General features: G+C 44.1%; 1 protein-coding gene across 6 annotated transcripts in view; it reads right to left on the bottom strand.

Annotated features, from left to right (window-relative positions):
* Nucleotides 1–19,897, bottom strand: part of GSG1 (germ cell associated 1) — a 110,780-nt gene that overhangs the window by 2,956 nt on the left and 87,927 nt on the right. For 5 of the 6 annotated variants that reach the window (XM_081879309.1, XM_081879313.1, XM_081879308.1 and 2 more), the window contains 5 exons: nt 14,943–15,042; nt 7,955–8,279; nt 3,929–3,976; nt 1,196–1,348; nt 493–604 (listed from right to left, as the gene is read on the bottom strand). In XM_081879309.1, coding sequence (XP_081735435.1) covers nt 493–604; nt 1,196–1,348; nt 3,929–3,976; nt 7,955–8,279 — 638 coding nt within the window. In that variant the 5' untranslated portion in view covers nt 14,943–15,042. Of the gene's footprint in view, nt 1–492; nt 605–1,195; nt 1,349–3,928; nt 3,977–7,954; nt 8,280–14,942; nt 15,043–15,151; nt 15,314–19,897 lie in introns of those variants that run through there. The other variant, XM_081879311.1, reaches the window with a different exon arrangement.

Here is a 19,897-nt window from a genome sequence, read left to right as displayed (position 1 = left end):
AAATGACTGAGAGTTGGTGAAAATTAGGGGTGTGCAATACTCCACTGGAATAACTCTGTTTCCTTGGCTGCATGCAAAAGTCCTGGTTTATTTTTTGTTGCACTTGTGTTACACTATTGCCCCTCCAGGCAGCAACATGTGGTAGCATTGGGGAGGCATCTCAGAAGAAACTAAAGGAGAATAAATTCACCTACTACTAATGCATTATTGGGTTGAGAACATGTTGCAGACGACACCTGCATTAAAACAGCAGTCTGGAGGGGCCTGTACAAGTAGCTTTCTATGTTATTGGGTTGTTACTCTTATTTTGATTATGTATTTTGTGGTTTTATATTTTGATTTTATTCTGTAAACTGTCCTGAGACCTGCGAGTATAGGGCAGTGTGTGTGTGTGTGTGTGTGTGTGTGTGTGTGTGTGTAATATAAATAAATAAATGCTTTGTTTTTAAGAAAAGTGGCAAACATATTTTAGTAAATGAATATTGCACATACTAGAAGGCCCAACCGTAGTCCCATGAGTGCGGTCTCCAGTCCTCTGGCCCCATGTTAACAGTTGCCTGGAAAACTTGGCTGTACATCATGTGAGCCACCATCCCCAGTAGGCCTATAGAGAAAGGAAAAAAGGTCATCCACCCAAATTCACAATTCAGATGGTACAAGAAACATTTGCTTGATGTTCTTAGGAAATTCTTCTCTGATGGGATTAACATAATTCTAACCTCTAATGCCCCTCTGTTCTCAGTCTCTCCCCTCTTATTTCCTTTTTCTGTTGCATTTTTCTCCATCCTTTCATTTGTGGGGAAGGTTGTAGCTCAGAAATAGAGCATCTCCTTTACATCTGGGAATGTGCACCACCAGAAACTCTGAAGAGCCGCTTCCTGCCAGTGTAGACCACGGATAGGGAACCAGTGGCCATCCAGATATTTGTTGGACTCAGACTTCCATCAGCCACCATGGTCAGGGAATGGTCAGGGAAGTTGAGAGTTCTGGCCCAACAACATCTAGAGGGCCACAGGTTCCCTATCCGTGGTGTAGATCATATTGAGCTAGATGGATAAATAATCTGACTTGAAATAAAGCAGCTTCTCACATCTCATTTCCCTTCAGACTCCCAGCTGCTTTTGCCCTGCTTTTGCTATGCTCTTAATGAATCCCCCCAGTTCCTCATCCATGCCAAAGTGGGAGAGGCACTCACCTGACAAGACAGAGGAGACAGCAGCAAAGGCATTGAGCTTCAGCCCACAAACTGGGTTCCCTGTGTACAACATCTCCACCAGCAGGAGGATGAAACTAATGAGCAGCAAGCTTATGTAAATCATCTCTGATCCAAGCGACAACCAGAGGATACCTATTGTGTGCAACCAGAAAAGACAAATCAGTCAGGGATACAGGCTGGCAGAGCTGAAGTCTGCTCTCTTCCTCTTACATTGGAAGGCAGCCAAACCAGTAAGGTAAACATGGCGGATAGACTGCATTTATAAGTTGGTAGGTTGCAAGACGTGCAGGTAGGATGGTCACCTAATGCATCACCAAAACAGATAATATGCATTGCCCCATAAATAAGACACAGATTTGTATTCAATTTGTGTTTGCTACTCTATTTGTATAGATGCGCATTGAGAAACAGTCACCACAATTTGAAGAGAAATAACATACACCTCACCGTGGAAGGAAGACTATGACCAAGTGATTTGTGCACCTGCTCAGCCTCCTGCCCATGTGTTCACTGGTGGTGGACAACTCTTCTTATAATTCTTTACCTTTAAACCAGGTAGCCCTTCAAAGAACAGGGCTTCTTCAAACAAAGGACCATCCTTTGGGGTGCCTCAGGGTTCTGTCCTCTCCCCCATGCTTTTCAACATCTACATGCAGCCACTGGGAGAGATCATCAGGGGGTTTGGGCTGGGTGTTCATCTGTATGCGGATGATACCCAGCTCTACCTCTCTTTTAAATCAGAACCAGTGAAGGAGGTGAAGGTTCTGTGTGAGTGTCTGGAGGCGGTTGGAGGATGGATGGCAGCTAACAGATTGAGGTTGAATCCTGACAAGACAGAAGTACTGTTTTTGGGGAACAGGAGGTGGGCAGGTGTGGAGGACTCACTGGCCCTGAATGGGGTAACTGTGCCTCTGAAGGACCAGGTGCGCAGCCTGGGAGTCATTTTGGACTCACAGCTGTCCATGGAGGTGCAGGTCAATTCTGTGTCCAGGGCAGCTGTTTATCAGCTCCATCTGGTATGCAGGCTGAGACCCTACCGGCCCTGGCAGGTGGCAGCTAGACTGGTGACCGGGAGCAGCCACCGAGACCATGTAACACTGGTCCTGAAAGACCTACATTGGCTCCCAGTATGTTTCCGAGCACAATTCAAAGTGTTGGTGCTGACCTTTAAAGCCCTAAATGGCCTTGGTCCAATATTCCTGAAGGAGCGTCTCCACCCCCATCATTCTGCCCGGACACTGAGGTCCAGCATCAAAGGCCTTCTGGCGGTTCCCTTACTGTGAGAAGCCAAGTTACAGGGAACCAGGCAGAGGGCCTTCTTGGTAGTGACACCCGCCCTATGGAACGCCCTCCCACCAGATGTCAAAGAGAAAAACAACTACCAGAGTTTTAGAAGACATCTAAGGGCAGCCCTGTTTAGGGAAGCTTTTAATGTTTAATAGACTATTGTATTTTAATATTCTGTTGGAAGCCACCCAGAGTGGCTGGGGAAATCCAGCCAGATGGGCGGGGTATAAATAAATAAATAAATAAATAAATAAATAAATAAATATTATTATTATTATTATTATTATTATTATTATTATTATTATTATTATTATCCTCTACACCCAGGGACCCAGTAGTAAACCCAGGGATCCTGTGCACAGGCCTGCTCTATTTATTTAGCAGCCAGACATTCACAACACTCTAATGAAAGACCAATGGCTCATAAATAACAGCCCTGGAATGGAACTCCACACAAGCCATTAGATGGCACCCAGACCAACAACACAGGTAATTGGAAAGAGCAGGATCTGGAAACCTAGTCAGGAGGAGCGAAAGCCAAATTATAAGAGGAAATTAGGAGTACAGAGGCTTGAAGAGAAGGGAGCACACCAGACCTCAGGACCTTAAACATGGAGGAGTTAGAGTAGTGCACCATTTCTATCAGCTAACTGCCATACCTTTTAAGCTACATGAAGCTTGTTTGAGCCTTTGGATAGGCATGGAAGGGAAGGCCTGTATTAGCAATATGGTGATATGGATCCTAATAGTACTGAAAATAAGTTCAAATAAATATCACAGAGGCCTGCTGATCAGAGAATGACCAACACCCACCTACTTAATGAAGAACTCTGGGGTTTTGGGCAGGTTTCAACTTATAGTGGGTTGCATCCAGAAAAAAAAAAACTGTCTGAATTTAGTTCTCATTAAATTCAATGGAATGTTAGTCATGATTAACTGTGTTGTGGATTTCAGTGGGATTTAAATTCAATTAACTTTTGACTCATGTCCAATTATTATTATTATTATTATTATTATTATTATTATTATTATTATTATTATATTATCATCATCATCATTATTATCATTATTATTATTATTATAGACTGCTCCATGCTAGACGCTGAGCATCTACTCAGGCTTTCTCAGATGTTCAAACGTGTTGCTTAACCATGTTTTCATTGCTATTTTAGTTACCAAACCCAAATAAATCCATGTTATTTTTACAGGCACTTTTGTTAAAACTGGAGAAATGAGAAACCGGAAAAGAAGCCAGAAGTCTCTGCATCAAAAGTTATAAAACAGAAGCATGTCATGAGACAGAAGTGCTTTGCCAAAAAGTAACAAATGGCAAATATCCAGATACAGCTGTTCTTGATCATGGGATCATGCCCATTCTAAAGGTTGCGCTGGTCCAAACCAGTCTGGGGTGGGACTTATTCCTACCTCTCTCTGCTGGAGGTGAAAGCTCAATGAAACTGCGACATTTCTCATCTGAAAGAAAACAGAATGGTCAAATTATCCCAGGAGTTGCAGGAAGGAGAAGTCAGCTCTTAAATCTAGATTATAGTGTTGACATTGTTCAATGTTTTTTATTGCTTCTGGGCTATGTTCTTCTATGTTCTAAGAGTAAATGGATGGCTGCCATTGGCTGTCTCTCCATTCTCAGCCCTATGCTGTGAGGTAGGCAGGAGAGGGGAATAATATCCATTTCAAATGCAAGAACCATCTCCAGTTTAGAATACTGATCAGAATGTACTCCAGGATTGGATGTGGCTTTGGCTAATGGTTTTGTTTATTTTTGCTTGAGGGCCACATTCACCCTTGGCCAGTCCTTGGAGGATTCATGACTGATTTTCCATCCCCCACACACTCACAAATGCATTCAAACACAGAGAGAGAGAGAGAGAGAGAGAGAGAGAGAGAGAGAGAGAGAGAGCGCTCTACTTCCCTAGTTGATTATTTGCGGTCAATTGACTTTTCATTCAAAATCTCTCTCTCTCCACTCAAATGTCCACCCACCCCTATGTGTTCACATTAACTTTTGTTCTTTATGCTGCTGGCTAAATTTGTTCAAATCTTGGGCCTGTTTTGGGGGCCGGAGCAGCCTTGAGAACTACAGCTTAGATCCATGGTAGTTCACTGGATGCCATCTGAGATATGTGCAGTACAGTCCGATCCTATGAATGTTTGTTTAGAAGTAAGTCTAAGATCTATAGACTCATTTCCTTAAGTGTGCACAGGATTGCAGCTTCTTCTCAAGGTGAATCTTCTGAAGATAAGGCATTACTGTAAGAACAGAATTCAGGATAAGATAGGCCTTTGGCCCGATTCTGTGGAACAGTTCTTACAGACCCTCCAAGTGTCCCTATTTTCCAGGGACAGTCCTGGATTTACAGAAGCCATCCTGGGTTCTGATTTGATCCTGGAATTTCCCAATTTTACTTAGGACATCCCTAATTTCATTGGAGAAATGTTCGAGGGTATGGAGTTATGGAGATAAGTAACTATATAACCATAATAATAATAATAATAATAATAATAATAATAATATATTATTATTTATACCCCGCCCATCTGGCTGGGTTTCCCCAGCCACTCTGGGCGGCTTCCAACTGAATATTAAAAACAATACAGCGTTAGACATTAAAAACTTCCCTAAAGAGGGCTGCCTTCAGTTGTCTTTTAAAAGTAAAATAGTTGTTTATTGCTTTGACATCTGCTGGGAGGGCGTTCCACAGGGCAGGCGCCACTACCGAGAAGGCCCTCTGTCTGGCTCCCTGTAACCTTACTTCTCGCAATGAGGGAACCGCCAGAAGGCCCTCAGCGCCGGATCTCAGTGTCCAGGCTGAATGATGGGGGTGGAGACGCTCCTTCAGATATACTGGACTGAGGCCGTTTAGGGCTTTAAAGGTCAGCACCAACACTTTGAATTGTGCTCGGAAATGTACTGGGAGCCTCAGAAGGCAGCTGAAGTTTTTTAAATGTTCAAAGTTTGATTATGTTTTTATATACGTTGGAAGCCACCGAGAGTGGCTGGGGTAACCCAGTCAGATGGGCAGGGTGTGTATATATATATATATATATATGCAGGTTTTGGTGTCCTCGGGTGTCTTCCCGTGTAAAAGTTGGGGTGTCTAGGCGACGTTTCGACGAGGTCTCACTCGTCATCTTCAGGCTGGTGCTTTCGGCTTCTTGTTACTGGAACAGAGCAGGATCTCAGTGTTTGAGTTCCTATAAATACTGTAGAGGGGGTGTGGTGTATAGCCTCCAATGTTCTGGGCAGAGAGGAAGTTCCCAGGAAGTTCCCACTAGCCTGGGAACTTCCTCTCTGCCCAGAACATTGGAGGCTATACACCACACCCCCTCTACAGTATTTATAGGAACTCAAACACTGAGATCCTGCTCTGTTCCAGTAACAAGAAGCCGAAAGCACCAGCCTGAAGATGACGAGTGAGACCTCGTCGAAACGTCGCCTAGACACCCCAACTTTTACACGGGAAGACACCCGAGGACACCAAAACCTGCATTCCTGTACCCGTGAAAATCTACGAAAGCAAATATATATATATATATATATATATATATATATATATATATATATATATATATATATAATTATTATTATTATTATTATTATTATTATTAAATAGGATGTCCCTGTTTTCACTGGAGAAATGTTGGAGGGTATGTTCTTATGTTCACAACATATATCACCTGTTCAATAGATTTGGAAATACATAGAAACAAACTAACACCAAAAGCAAATCTGGGCATCGGTCAGTTAGTTCTTTTAAATGTGAGTAAATTTAAGAATTCTCATTTCTACTAAAGCAAATTCCAGGAAGTAAAAAATTAAGGGATTAAGATGGATTTAAAATGGCCAAGTGGTAGTCTTGCATATGTAGTGTCAACAATTGCCAAGTCTATCTGTGGTTTTATATCAGGCTATAAACAAGTGTCCAACCTGTGTGTCCTTTGCTGCAAAGTCCTTCTTAACTGTATTGGTTCTCAGGCTTCTGGTTCTGCAGATTATATTCCCCAGATATAGGTTTGCCTTTTGAAAGTTATTTTGTCCTCTCCAGCTGAACACTATCTTGTAGGTTTTCTTCCCCACCCCCGCTGCCTGCAAAACTAATCTCTCCAGGTCCCTTTGTATCATTTTACCCAGCTTTTTGGTGTTGAGAATGCCTCCCCATTCTGTGACAGCTGCGCATTTCATTGAGACTCTGTGTACTACTTCATGGGCAATTGAATAAAATTGACCCTGCTTACTCATACCTTGTTCCTGAATGCATTATGGGAGTGTAAAATGTTTATTTCAGTAGAGATTGCTTCCTGAAGAGCATGATTATTTGACATCAGGATTGTATGGGGCTGGTTCTCCTCCCAGGATGTCACAAAAACCTCACAATGAGGGAGGAAAGCAAAGTGCTCTAGAGGTAGCTGTTTGGGTCCCATGTTAGCTGGATGACAAAAATGGGAATTGAACAAAAACCATATTAAATTGGCCCTCTTCTTACTAAAGTGGTACCTCGGGTTACATACTCTTCAGGTTACATACACTTCAGGTTACAGACTCCGCTAACCCAGAAATATTACCTCGGGTTAAGAACTTTGCTTCAGGATGAGAACAGAAATTGTGTGGCAGCGGCGCAGCGGCGACAGCGGGAGGCCCCATTAGCTAAAGTGGTACCTCAGGTTAAGAACAGTTTCAGGTTAAGAACGGACCTCCAGAATGAATTAAGTACTTAACCTGAGGTACCACTGTATAAGAAAAGGATTGATGAACTGAGCAGGAACCATTCAGATCCCATATTCAGTACAATGCAACAGATTCCCCCATCTTCATAGTTAATTTTGAGAAGAAATATTTTTTTCTGGTATAACGCTATAGTTCCTAAATCAAGTTTGGTGCAAGTTCCCATGCAGACATACCTTTATTGCTGCAGTGGCTAACCTGTGGTCCTCCAGATGTTGTTGAACTGCATTTCCCAACATCCCTGACCATTGGCCATGCTGGCTGGGGCTGATGGGAGTTGAAGTCCAACAACATCTGGAGGGTCAGAGGTCAGCCCACCCCTGCTGCACTGAAAAGCTGGCAGCCATACTCATTTCCTTGCACCACTCGGAGACTGAGGTGGTGTGCAACAATATTATGAAAGGAAGAAGTCCTCATTCCCAGCTTCACCCTTTGACTGACTGCCTCAATGGGAAAGCAAAGGCAGAAATTCCTTCTCTATTGGTTTGGCTGGGACAAATTGCCATTTGGCTCCTCCGTTTCCAGAACAATTTCTCCCAGAGCCATCCCACCTGGTCGTTATATAACTTCATTATGCAACGGTATGAAAGAGTCAGTACCTTTTGTGTTATGTCTCTTGTGTTATGATAAAATGTCAATCTCCTTAAGTGCTTCCACAGAAAGGCAGTACATGGAAGTGAATGAATGAAGAGGCAGACTAGAGAGATTACCTGAGCCTTCGATGTTCTCCTCGCAGGAAAGCCACATGCCTGTGTGGAAGTACCGGAAGGCAAAGCGATCGTCCCCGGTCTCCCAGCTATAGTGCACCACATCTTGGGAGGGTGCAGAGGAATTGCTGGCCCCTCCGTCAGGAGGCATGGGGACACCGATGCACTTGGTGTTCTTAGTCTTCCCGCACAAAGGCTTGGGGACTTTCTGTGTCCCCACACACCAATAACTGCCCAGCAGGGCTGTGGTGGAAAGGCTGAGAGCCAGCAGGTTCAGGACCACTGCCAGAACAGCCCGACGCCAAGGGAGGATCTTCAAAAGCTTCATCTGCAAGAGACAAGCAAGATAGTTTCCTCAATTCCAGGGATTTATGAATCGTAAGGAAATAAAGCAATATCAGGGAGAAACGTTTCAGCTCTGATGCTTCAGGCATTGCAAACTGCATTCAGCAATATAAAGTGTTGGTGCTGACCTTTAAATTCCTAAACAGCCTCGGTCCTGTATACCTGAAGGAGCGTCTCCACCACCACCGTTCAGCCCGGACACTGAGATCCAGCACCGAGGGCCTTCTGGCAGTTCCCTCATTGCGAGAAGTGAGGTTACAGGGAACCAGACAGAGGGCCTTCTCGGTAGCGGCGCCTGCCCTGTGGAACGCCCACCCTTCAGATGTGAAGGAAATAAGCAGCTATCTTATCTTTAAAAGACATCTGAAGACAGCCCTGTTTAGGGAAGTTTTTAATATTTAATGCTGTATTGTTTTTAACACTAGATTGGGAGCCGCCCAGAGTGTTTAATGGACAGTACAATATCATGGAGAGCATTCGTGGAAGAAAACCTGTCACATGCACCAGCAATGGGAATCTATAGTCTACCAGAAATTGATGGGCTACACCTCATGTTGTCCCTGAGCATTGGCCATGGCTGATGGGAGTCCAGCAACATTTACAGGACTACATGCTCCCATTGCTGACATACATGGGTGGAAAGCTGAGGGCCCAGAAATACGCTGCCTTTAAGTGCGACCGACAAACCAACAAATGTAAACAATAAACAAGCCTCTCTCTTTTTAGCTACATATTGTCATGGACCAGCCTGGGCCCCATGATTTTAAATCTCTTAAATAGGACTATGTTTAAAACTTGTCATTGAGGTTTTCATACCTTTTTTGTAAACCTGAGGAAGCGTATCAGCCCTGCTCTTGAGTTTGTTTGATATCACTTAAAATCATTTAAGGTTTATGATTTCTTTATTTCCTTCTGAGGAAACCGATTAGTTCAGTGAAACAAGCTTTGTAGCCGGCATCTCGTAAAGTCTTTGTTTAATTCTAGGTTAACTTTTCCTTAATTTTTTTTTATTTTTGTTATTTAATTCAATTCTATAGTCGATTACTTCTCGTTTCAGGGATTTTCACAGCAATTCTTTTGTTTTGTGTAATTTCTTAGTTCCATGACTGTCTTTTTTTCACTGGGCCCCATGATTTGGCACACACAGAAGGCATGGAAGAGGGTGCCAGCAAAGGCAGGGGACGGGGGGGGGGACACTTCAGGGGAGGGGGAGGAGACGGGCACTGAGGGCAAGCATCACCCGGGTGAGGCTTGCTCGGGGGGAAGTGACTGCAAGGGTGAAGAGTGCCCTATGCCGAGTTGCCAGGATGAGGCGGATATGGGAGACCTGGAAGGGGGCAGCAGCAGGGACTGGGGAGTGAGCAGGGACCAGAGGGGCCTGATCCAAGCAAGAAGAGAGTCCAAACGCCCCCCTCCCTCCACTGCCGCTGTCAACTTGAGCTCATAGGCGGGCAAGGAGGGGAAAACAATGCTGTTTGCCTAGATGAGGAAGCGAATGGCTGTGTTCATGTAGTCAGCAGCCTGGAGATAAGGTGGAGAGATTCCTGAGGAAACGATCACAGCGTGCCTGGCCAGGCTAAAACGGGGCTGTCGCTGTTTCTGCCCCTATAGCTGATTCAGATTGGAACCTGCCCTAATTGTAGTGCCCTATTTAAGGAAAGGAGAGACAAGCCTCAAGGGTCAACACAACACTCTAAAGGGTAGGCACGAAGAGGAGGAGTATTGTGAAGACTAAGGGACGTTGGAGAGCAGAGGAGGGAGTGACCCATTGGGTGAAGGGCTGGGGCCAGGTGCACAGTGAGAGGAATCAAGGGCCCTGAGGAACAAAGCACCACTTAGAGCAGCCAGACTGAGGCCAGGTGCGCTGTGTGTGTGTGTGTAAGTAACTATCTTGGACTTGGCACTGGACCACCCCATCTCAAGCCTGTACCAACAGCGACACATATACAGTGGTACCTCGGGTTACAGACACTTCAGGTTACAGATGCTTCAGGTTACAGACTCTGCTAACCCAGAAATAGTACCTCAGGTTAAGAACTTTGCTTCAGGATGAGAACAGAAATCGCGCGGCGGTGGCGGGAGGCCCCATTAGCTAAATTGGTACCTCAGGTTAAGAACAGTTTCAGGTTAAGAACGGACCTCCAGAACGAATTAACCCTCCAGAACGAATTAACCCGAGGTACCACTGTACAGTTCACACCTTCTTGCCCTATCTAAATGGATAATAAATTTCCTTGTTCTGTATTGATAACAGGGATGGTCTCTTCATGCAATTAACATTCCATTCTTTCAATTGCACCATCAGGTTTTGAACAGACAGGCAAAGCCCATGCACCTGGAGCAGGCTCCCCACTGCATTACCTTTGCTGAATGCAATTTGAAAGGTCTGAACCAAGCAGGACCGTTTCAGATCACACCACAACAGGCAGAGCCCCTTCCGCCCAAGGTACATAATCACGCTACAGATTTTCAGTATTCCTTAACTTTTCAGCCCTTCACCCTAAAGTCTGGTTGCCACCTTTATGCATCAGTTTATGATTTTTTTAAAAAAGAAACCCTCATGAAAAATTGTCAGCATATTAGTGTGCATATCTAATAAATACATTTTGTCAGCACTTTTCTCTAATTCAATGCAGTTTTACATGTTGCTTTCATCAAGGGATGCATTTGTATCCAATCTTTCCCTTAATACATACGTGTGTATACGTGTGTAAGCCGCATTTTGGTTTCTTGATTGTTTCAGGAATTGCAAAGTAGGTGGGATCACACAGTGAACTGAACCAAATTTCTGCACCATCCTGACTTCTGCAAACTCCATTGAGTAAACTTATTTTAGAATCCAAGGCATCTGAAAAACCTCTGAGCATTATCTACCCTTCCTGCTCCCTGATCTTTTCTGAAGCAGCCACGTGTTTTTGCATTCCCACCCCACATTGGTCATTCATTTTTGTACAGGAATTCTGCACACACACACACACACACACACACACAGAGAGAGAGAGAGAGAGAGAGAGAGACTTTAGAGCCAGCAGAGTCCAACTGGGAACCAGAAGCCAATCAAAATCTATGTGGAGGTAGGAAGGAAACCCCTCTGATTTGAGGGTTGCTACTTATACATTACAGAACAAGAGAACAAAAGAGACCCCTGTTTGCATTAAAATCTGCCTGTGCTAATTTATAAGTATATATGCAGAATTTAGAAATAATTGCTTTAATTTCAATAGTAAACACATCTCATCATTGTGGGAAAGACTGTCACTGGCTGGGATCTGTATGCCTAGTCAGGCTTCATTCATGTGCTAGATGCTGATGGGCCACTTCAAGGCTCCTGCTCCTCTCTCTCCTGCCGGTTTCTTATCTTTTAACCAGATTTAGACTGGACAGACCTTCAAATACAGGGTGCCTTCAAATAAAGGCCTGGCCCCTGAGAGAACCCTTCAAATAGAGGGTGGCCTGGATAAAGTAGGACACATGGCCACTCTAGATTACTTCCACTACTTGCAGAATGCTTCCCCTCCACTGCAACAGCTTTATAACATACCAAAGCATCATCAACATTATATTTCTTACCCATCCTTCACTTTAAGTTTCTAGAGTGGGTTGCAATAATTATAGCACCTTGCAACGTATGACAGAGACAATTACCTTTCTGAAGGCTTTTCCAGTTGCTGCTTTTTAATATGCAAGCTGCACTGAATGTCAGGTTCTGGGATTGCCTTGAATTCCGCACATCTTCCAGCTAGGTTTGCAGATGTTAAACTCATCCTGAACCTCTTACACATCTTCCCTTTACCCACCCACCCTCCAAAAAAATTTCAGACGCTCCCTCCCTTCAGTCTCCTCAGTGATTATTAAATGCTGTCCATCCAGTCAGCAGCTGTTTTGCGGGAAATGGGCATTTTATAATCCACAATGCAATCACAGCACAGCTGTTCCAGGAGATTACAGAGAGAAAGATTGGTATTGCAGGCTGGGATTAAGCATAAGAGGTGACCTCCATTCACTGCAGGAGGAAATCTTTCAGGGAAAACAGAGCTGGAGTCATTCATGACCAGTGGCGATTAAACTGGCAACAGTTCAGAATGAGTTGGTGGGCCTCAGCTCAGGTGTAAAAGGCCCATGGCACAAAATCTGGGGCAGCCACTGATGCTTCTCCACAACTTCAGCCTTACCAAGAGAGGCAAGGAGTGCAAGTGGTCAGTAAAGATAAAATTATTTTTCATATTGTTATTGTTTCATTCGTGATGCAAATTTATCTACCTCTCTTCAGTCATATGCCTGAATATGCAAATGCTGAAAATGTGGGAGGGGGGTAGCCCCCCATCTGTTGTATGGGGAAAGTCTGCAGGGGGCTTCTGCAAGTAGAGCTCTCCCCATGATCAAGGTAAAACAGGGTCCACGATCACACAGATGTGTTTACTTACATTTCAGCAAAAGTGAGTTGAAACCCCATGCAGACCTTCTCTAGGACTAAGGGAGGTGCACTGTGTGCAAGGACATTGGAGGTGAGGTTTGCACACCTGTCCCCATCCACACTTCTACCATTCATGTGTTCAGGTGTTCTGGATCAGACGCCACTAGGGTGTTCAGGTGCAAGAGAAGACAGGACTCCTGCCCAGAGCTGTGCTGAAGAGCGTGCACAAGCCACCCCTGCTGAAATCCCCTTTTCTTCTACACAATTTTTAAAAGTTCAGGAGGCCTCTCTTCTTTTGCAGCTGGCCACCTTAGATCCGTGTCATGTGAATGGGGGGGGGGGAATGAACACATTCCAAGGACTGGAAATTTGGCACTGTCGCTACTTTAAACTTTCTGATAGCATTTCATTTTAATTCAAAATTTCCAACATGAGGCTTGGAGCGAGAGCACGGGGACCAGAGAGCCCACAGCTGCACAAATTGCCAGGTGTGCAATTTAGTTTTTGTTGGATTACACAGGATTAGGAAGTCCTTGAGGTAGGCATCATCCCTTACATAACTATCTAACTGGAGTAGGGAGTGTTTTTAAAATTGGTGTACTCAGTGGAGGACTGATTAATTTGGTGTCTCCCTGGGGAATCAGAGCAGCTTATTGGTTTCTGGCACTGCAGCCACACCACTAGAGTAAGACTGAGGGATTCACAGAGTCTGAAATTTTACCCTAACCATGAACTAGTTCTCTTGAGGCTACTTTAGATATTATAGACGTGGGAGTTGAGTATTCTATTTGTTTTGACGGTTTTCCTGTCTCTTACCCACATATGCACAGATCCTCCTTGTCCACACTTATCTAACACTTGCCAGCACCCTCAGCAGAATGACCTGAATGTGTAGGCTGTTGCATAAACAAACTCTCAAATGCACAAAGCCTCTACATTTCCAGTGGACCCTGGACCTAGTGCTATGGGAAAACACAGGAAAATGCCTGTTGGATCAGACCAAAAGCCCATCTAGAATAGCGTTCAGTCCTCACAGTGGCCAACCAGATGGGGAACTGCACTACATTTTTCTGCACTTTAATTTGAACTCTGCCGAGACTTATAAAACTCATATCTAGGAAAAGGAATACAAAGCAAACAGTGGCAGTTATTTATCCCAACAGCAGGTGGCACTCCTTCCTTATAATTCTTTCTGAGGGGTGGAATCCCATTTGCTCCAGTTTTTGAAAATCTCCTACCACTGGAAGGGTAAAAGACTCTTTCCTCCTTTTAATTCTTGATTTTTAAAAGCAATGTTTAAAAACATTTGCATTTCTTTTTTCTCTGAATGCATTTTACCTCCTTCTCCTCCCTCTGTGACTTTGGAATATTTGTGATACCACCCAAGAATTTTTATATAATCAAACCAATTATCTTGAAAATACCTGCTGCATCATCTCCCTGCTTTTGCTGTGTCCATCCACCTAGAATTGGGCTTTCACAATATACTTGTTTTGAGAGACAAAGCCAAAATCCCTTATTCTTTATTGTGCCCATATCTCGCTGCTCCCAATTCTCTTCCTAGTTTCATCTTCTGCCACTTTCCACTATCTAAGGTGATCCCTTGACATATTAGCATGATGATTTCGAATATGAAAACAATGCGCCATTCATCCCTTTTCCATAGATAAGCATATCTACAAGGGATATATCTTATTTTGGAGGGTGGGAGGGAGGACAGGCAGGCAACTGCTGTACTAACATTTGGTATCCAAGCATATATATTTAAGGTCATGGTTAAGTTAGGCTCAGCATCCCTTATGCATGATAATCCAAACACTTGATTCCTACAAATGCTGGTAGGATCTTCCTGTACTCACTATCAATTGAGGCAGATAAATATTTGCCCTGGGGGTAGTCAACTATATGAGGGAAAGTAATGCTGCAATAAAGTTCAGCATTTCAGTACTGTCTCTTTGCACTGTTCACATTACCGTGACGCTACATATGCCTATTCAGGTCAAGTCTCAATGAGTGATACTTAATGACACCGAGTCAATGTTAGTCATAACACAAGGAGAGCCATGCAGGATCAGGCCAAGAGCCCATCTGTTCCAGGGTCCCATTCTCACAATGGCCAAACAGATGCCCCATGGCAAGCCCACAGGCAGGACCCAAGTGGTCTCCCCCAGTAGAGATGAGATGTGCTGAATCGGCAGCCCTGCCCTCCCAGTTCAAAGGGCAACACCCCACCTGTGACTCTCAAAGATGGCACAGCTCTTCATAGCTCCTCACGGGGGGCACAGGAGGTTTCTTCCAGTGGTGCTTCAATGATGAGTCCTTGGTAGCAGCCCTGGAAAGAGATGGGGGACTTCATCACAAACAGGAACACCAAGAGAGGACAAGGCACAGAGAAATGCAGAGAGAGAGAGAGAGAGAGAGAGAGAGAGAATCAGCCATACCCAGGCAGCTTATCCGATGAGGCGCTGGTTACATCCAACCCTACAGCTTCTCTTTTTTGCCCACTTGAGTTAAAAAAATTCCCAGGAGATGGTCCTTTTCACTCCTTGGCTTCTGCAAAGGAAGTATCCTTCCCAGGGCAATAGCACCGAGACTGCTAGACCTCTCAAAGCTGGAGACAGACTCAAATGACAGTGTTTTTTTGTTTTGTCTTTTTGCTTGAGCCCTAAGTAATTCCACTCAGATTGTAACCTTTATTTAGCTCTTTAACCCTTCCTTAGCAGCAGTATACGTGGGATGCACATTTTTAGCTGGTAACTACATTTGAAGGGGAGACGTGATTGGCTTTCACAAATCCCCTACTATGAAAGGCATCAAACCCCTCTGGAGATTTTAAAAATAGGAAATGACTTAATACTGGGTATTAGAAAGCTCCGGAATCAGAGCTTATTATCCAAAGAGGAGTGTTTGTCACAATTCCTCCTCCCCAAGCCTTGCAGCATGGCCGCCATTCATTGCAATGGCAACAGATGCGCAAAAGATGCTTAGCTTTGGGTTCTGCCACAAAGATCCAAAGTCTTGTGGGTCCCCTAGCAGTTGTGTCTTGTCTATTCTTAGTAAAGTAGACTTCAGAGTTTATTCAAATGAATGAGAAAAACAACAGTGAGAGTGAGAAAGATAGTTTTGTAAAAGAAAAGAAAAAGCCAGAGAGAGAGAGAATATCATGGAGTTGCTGTGTGTGTGCTCAAAATATGCCAGTTACATAAATATGAAGATCAGATGGAGCCACAATAGGAATTTTTGGTCCTGCATCGTGTGAAATTGTAAGCTTGGAAGTGAAATGTGAGCACCCGTTACCCATTTCTCTCTCTCTCTGTTTTAACAAAGCCTCAAATTTCTGAGGGTCCTGACCAAATGTCTCATTTCCCTCATGGGTTGATTATTTCCAGATTTGTTTATTCATTCTGAATTATGTCACAGAAGCAGTGGGATTTCCACTTTTGCACAAGGTGCTGTGTCCTAATCTAGAAGCGCTCCTCAAAGAAACTCCTGCCAGCCTCAGTTATGTCACTTGAATGGATGTTTAGCCCAGGGATAAGGAACTTGGTCTTATCTTGGTAATCCTTACAACAACACCGTAAAGCAAGTTAGTTTTACTGATCAATACTAATCAATAAGGTAAAAGGAAAAGGACCTCGGATGGTTAAGTCCAGTCAAAGGCGATTATGGGGAGCGGCACTCATTTCGCTTTAGGCCGAGGGAGCCGGCGTTTGTCCACAGATAGCTTTCCGGGTCATGTGGCCAGCATGACTAAACCGCTTCTGGCGCAATGGGGCACCGTGACAGACTAATCAATATGAGCATCCTCACACAGCAGGTGGTGAGTGGACTGAGGCTGAGGGGAGATTTGAACCAGGGATTTCTCAAGCTCATGCTATTAAGCCTTAATTGCCAATTATGCAGTCTCTTTCTGGAAAACACTGGGAACATTGGAAAGATGTTCTCTGTCCAGCCCAAAGGGGACTTTGATTTCTTGAGTGGGAAGGGGGGGGTTACATAATTTTACAATAAGTACCTAGAGACATTCTTCTCTCACTGGATAGTTCACTTTGGCTGTACACAAGCCACTACTATGTTAACAGGGGGGAATATACATATCTGGAAAATGCTTTCTTTTTTTAGTAAAAGAGATGGGGGAGGCAAGCAGGGAGGTATGGTCACTCAACAAAGCATTAAAAAAAGTTTGGTGTTGATTGTCTGTATTGTCTACACTGATTTGCAGTGGGTCTTTAGGGTTTCAGTTGGGGGAGGGTCTCTCCCACCTCTTCCTGGAGATGCCAGGGATAAAATCTGGAACCTTCTTCATGCGAATCAGATGCTCTGCCACTAACCTATGACCAGTTTCCCTGAAGACAACACAATGTGTCAGGAATTAAGGACTTGGGAGATGGCAGTGGTTACTTAGCTGTGAGTGATGGACACTTTGCACCAGCTCAAGGGCAACCCTAATATATAAACTGGGCAAAATGTTAAACTAGATACATATCTATCACAGAAGAAGTCTCTAGAACAGACAGACATACAGTTGGGTACCTATACGGGGAATTGTGTGAAATAATTGTTGCAGAAATGTAAAAACAAGTCAAGCAATTGTGTTGGGGTCATTGGTATTCAGACAGTTGTTTTCCTATGTGTGGAAAACAGGAATGCCCAGCCCATAATTTAATCACATTGTGCCAGTGGGTGTGGTAGTGGTTGCTATAGCAACAGTTTGTACTGTGTAATTCCTCTTCCTCTGGCTTTGGGCAATGAGGAGTGTCTGGCTGGGGCTGGATATTACTCCTGAGGTCTGTTTCCCACAAACAAAACCGTTTTCCCGCACAGAGATCATTTCTAGGAAGGGAACAATGCACTTATTTCACCAGCATTACATGTGAGTTGCGGATGATGAAGTCCTCATCCTGACTTGGCCAGTCCATGGCACTTTCACTCAGCCAGCCATCAATCCCTGGCAGAGGTGCTGTGGGGAGATCAAAAGAGGGAAAACTCCAGAGCCTTGTGCCAGGACAAAAGGTCCCAAGGAATCCTGGAAAATATGATTTTCCTAAGGATGCCCTTGGGAAATGGCATCTTCCAAGGGGTTTCGGCCCCATGCCAGAGTGGGGAGGGACTTAGCTCTCCCTGCAGTTCTAGTTCTGCAGCTGCTGATCTGGCCAGTCAGTGGGGTTTAAAGAGAGCAGGTTAGGGACCAGGGGCCATGTGAGTGAAAGGGAGAGGATTTGGGGCGTTACAGGGGGGTGAACCAAGCTTTGGCCTGCAAATCAGGCACCCTGCTTCCCAGTTTGGTGGGAAGTAGCTCGGCTTATTTCTCCAGCAAAGCTGATGTGAGCTACAGGGGCTTCCTCATCGCTATCCACATATTCAAGGCTCTTCTTTTGCAGAAAGCTGACACCTGAACTCTTGAGCATGCGCAAGCTGCTGGAGGTGGCATCAAAAATATGCTTGTTTCCCATGGAAATCATGTGCATGAATCACAGGGTATGAATCACACTTGGGTTTACATGCTTTCGCTCTGTGCAAGCAAGGATTGGAGCAGCCAAGCCAACTCTTTGGACCAAGCCCTCTTCCTGAACCTTTGACAGCAATATGAGCTGGTCAAAGTACTGTGTCCCTAGCTTCACCTATGGCATTCAACTTCTCATGAAAGGGACAAGAGCAGGGCAGGGCATTTTCTTCCATTATCAGTTGGCAAACTTACACAAAACACCCTCTGATTCTCCCCACATGGGAGGGACAGCTTTGGGACTTTGGGGATTATGATTGACTGGGTGGTGCAAAGCTCTGACTGGCCAGAGAACAGGAGATTGACAGAAAGATCTGCAGAGCTCCTCTGACTTCAAAGAGAAGTATAAAAATGTGTGGGGCATAGGAAAGTGTGATATCTTGAGATTTTGAGGTTTGTTCAAATAAATAATAATAATAATAATAATAATAATAATAATAATAATAATAATAATTGCTTGATATTTTCATTGGGAAGGCAGTACCTCAGTAGCCCTAGTGGACTGCTTGCCACCCTTTTCCTGACAAGCATTTTTTAAAAATCAGATTATCTGGGTTTGATTTGTGGTGGTTTGTCCAAAGCAGAGAAAATCAAAAGAACAAAAAAGCAGAGTGACTTCGGGTTGTCCAAGAAAAGGCAGCTTCCAACAAATTAAAAGCACAGTAAAACATAAAACATTAAAAACTTCTCTATACAGGGCTGCCTTCCGGAGACAAGAGCTAGCAACCTGATGGACAGCATGGAGTAAAACTGTACCACTGTTCCGCATCAGTCCAAACCCAAAGCAGGGGGCAGCTCTGAAATGAATATTTCCTGTGGCCTGACAGGGGATAGGGCAGGGAATGGAGGACGAATCTTAAGGTGAGGATCTCTGCTGCCCCCTACAGTGCTGCTAAGAAATGCATCCCAATAAAAATTGCTTTCTGGAGAAAAGAGTAAGATTAAGCAATTGGACCCTGCCGTTGGTGACCGGGGCTTGTTTTTGTCAGCCAGCGATGGTATGAAGAAAAGAGGAAGGGAGGAGCACCTCTGAATGAACATGCAGAAATCTGAGGAGCAGGAGGGTGCGGTTGACAAACAGAAACATTACACAGAATTGAGATGCTGTGCATGTAGCTACTGTGCTCAAAAGAAACCAGAAAGTCATGTTGAAATGTGGCAGTCATCTGCATCAAGAATTTGCTTGCAAGTTGCTGCTTTAATGAGGTTGCTCCTAGCTTGGGGATGAACAAGAGGAATGAGATGTCCAGCAATGCCATAAGAATGTTACAGTTGTGACAAGGAATAAAGATATTGCTAAGTCACAGCAAACTTTGACACATCATGATGCAATATAAATATAAAAGGAAGGGAATGTACACACTAAGACTGGCCTTGTTCCATGTGAGTTTCATAGAAGGAAGGTTCATTTGGGTTGAGCAAATATTTGAAATATTTTCCCCTCCTTTCTCAAAACCAGGATGTCTATAAAAAGCACAGCTTAGAAATGTGAGATGCTATTCCATTCAAATAAGGTGTTAATTAGAGGTGTATTGTTCCAATCTCATCAGTGATCTCATACAATCTCATTAGCACAGGGTCTGAATTGAGGGACAAATCTGTGGTATATTCAATCATTTACATGAGACCTCCAATTTAATTTTCCAGAGGCTTCCTGGCCAAACAGAATGAAACCTTTGTTTTT

The sequence above is a fragment of the Podarcis erhardii genome (assembly GCF_964252035.2).
Source record: "Podarcis erhardii genome assembly, chromosome: 10".
Taxonomy (NCBI): domain Eukaryota; kingdom Metazoa; phylum Chordata; class Lepidosauria; order Squamata; family Lacertidae; genus Podarcis; species Podarcis erhardii.
This window is presented reverse-complemented; position numbering and strand designations above follow the sequence as displayed.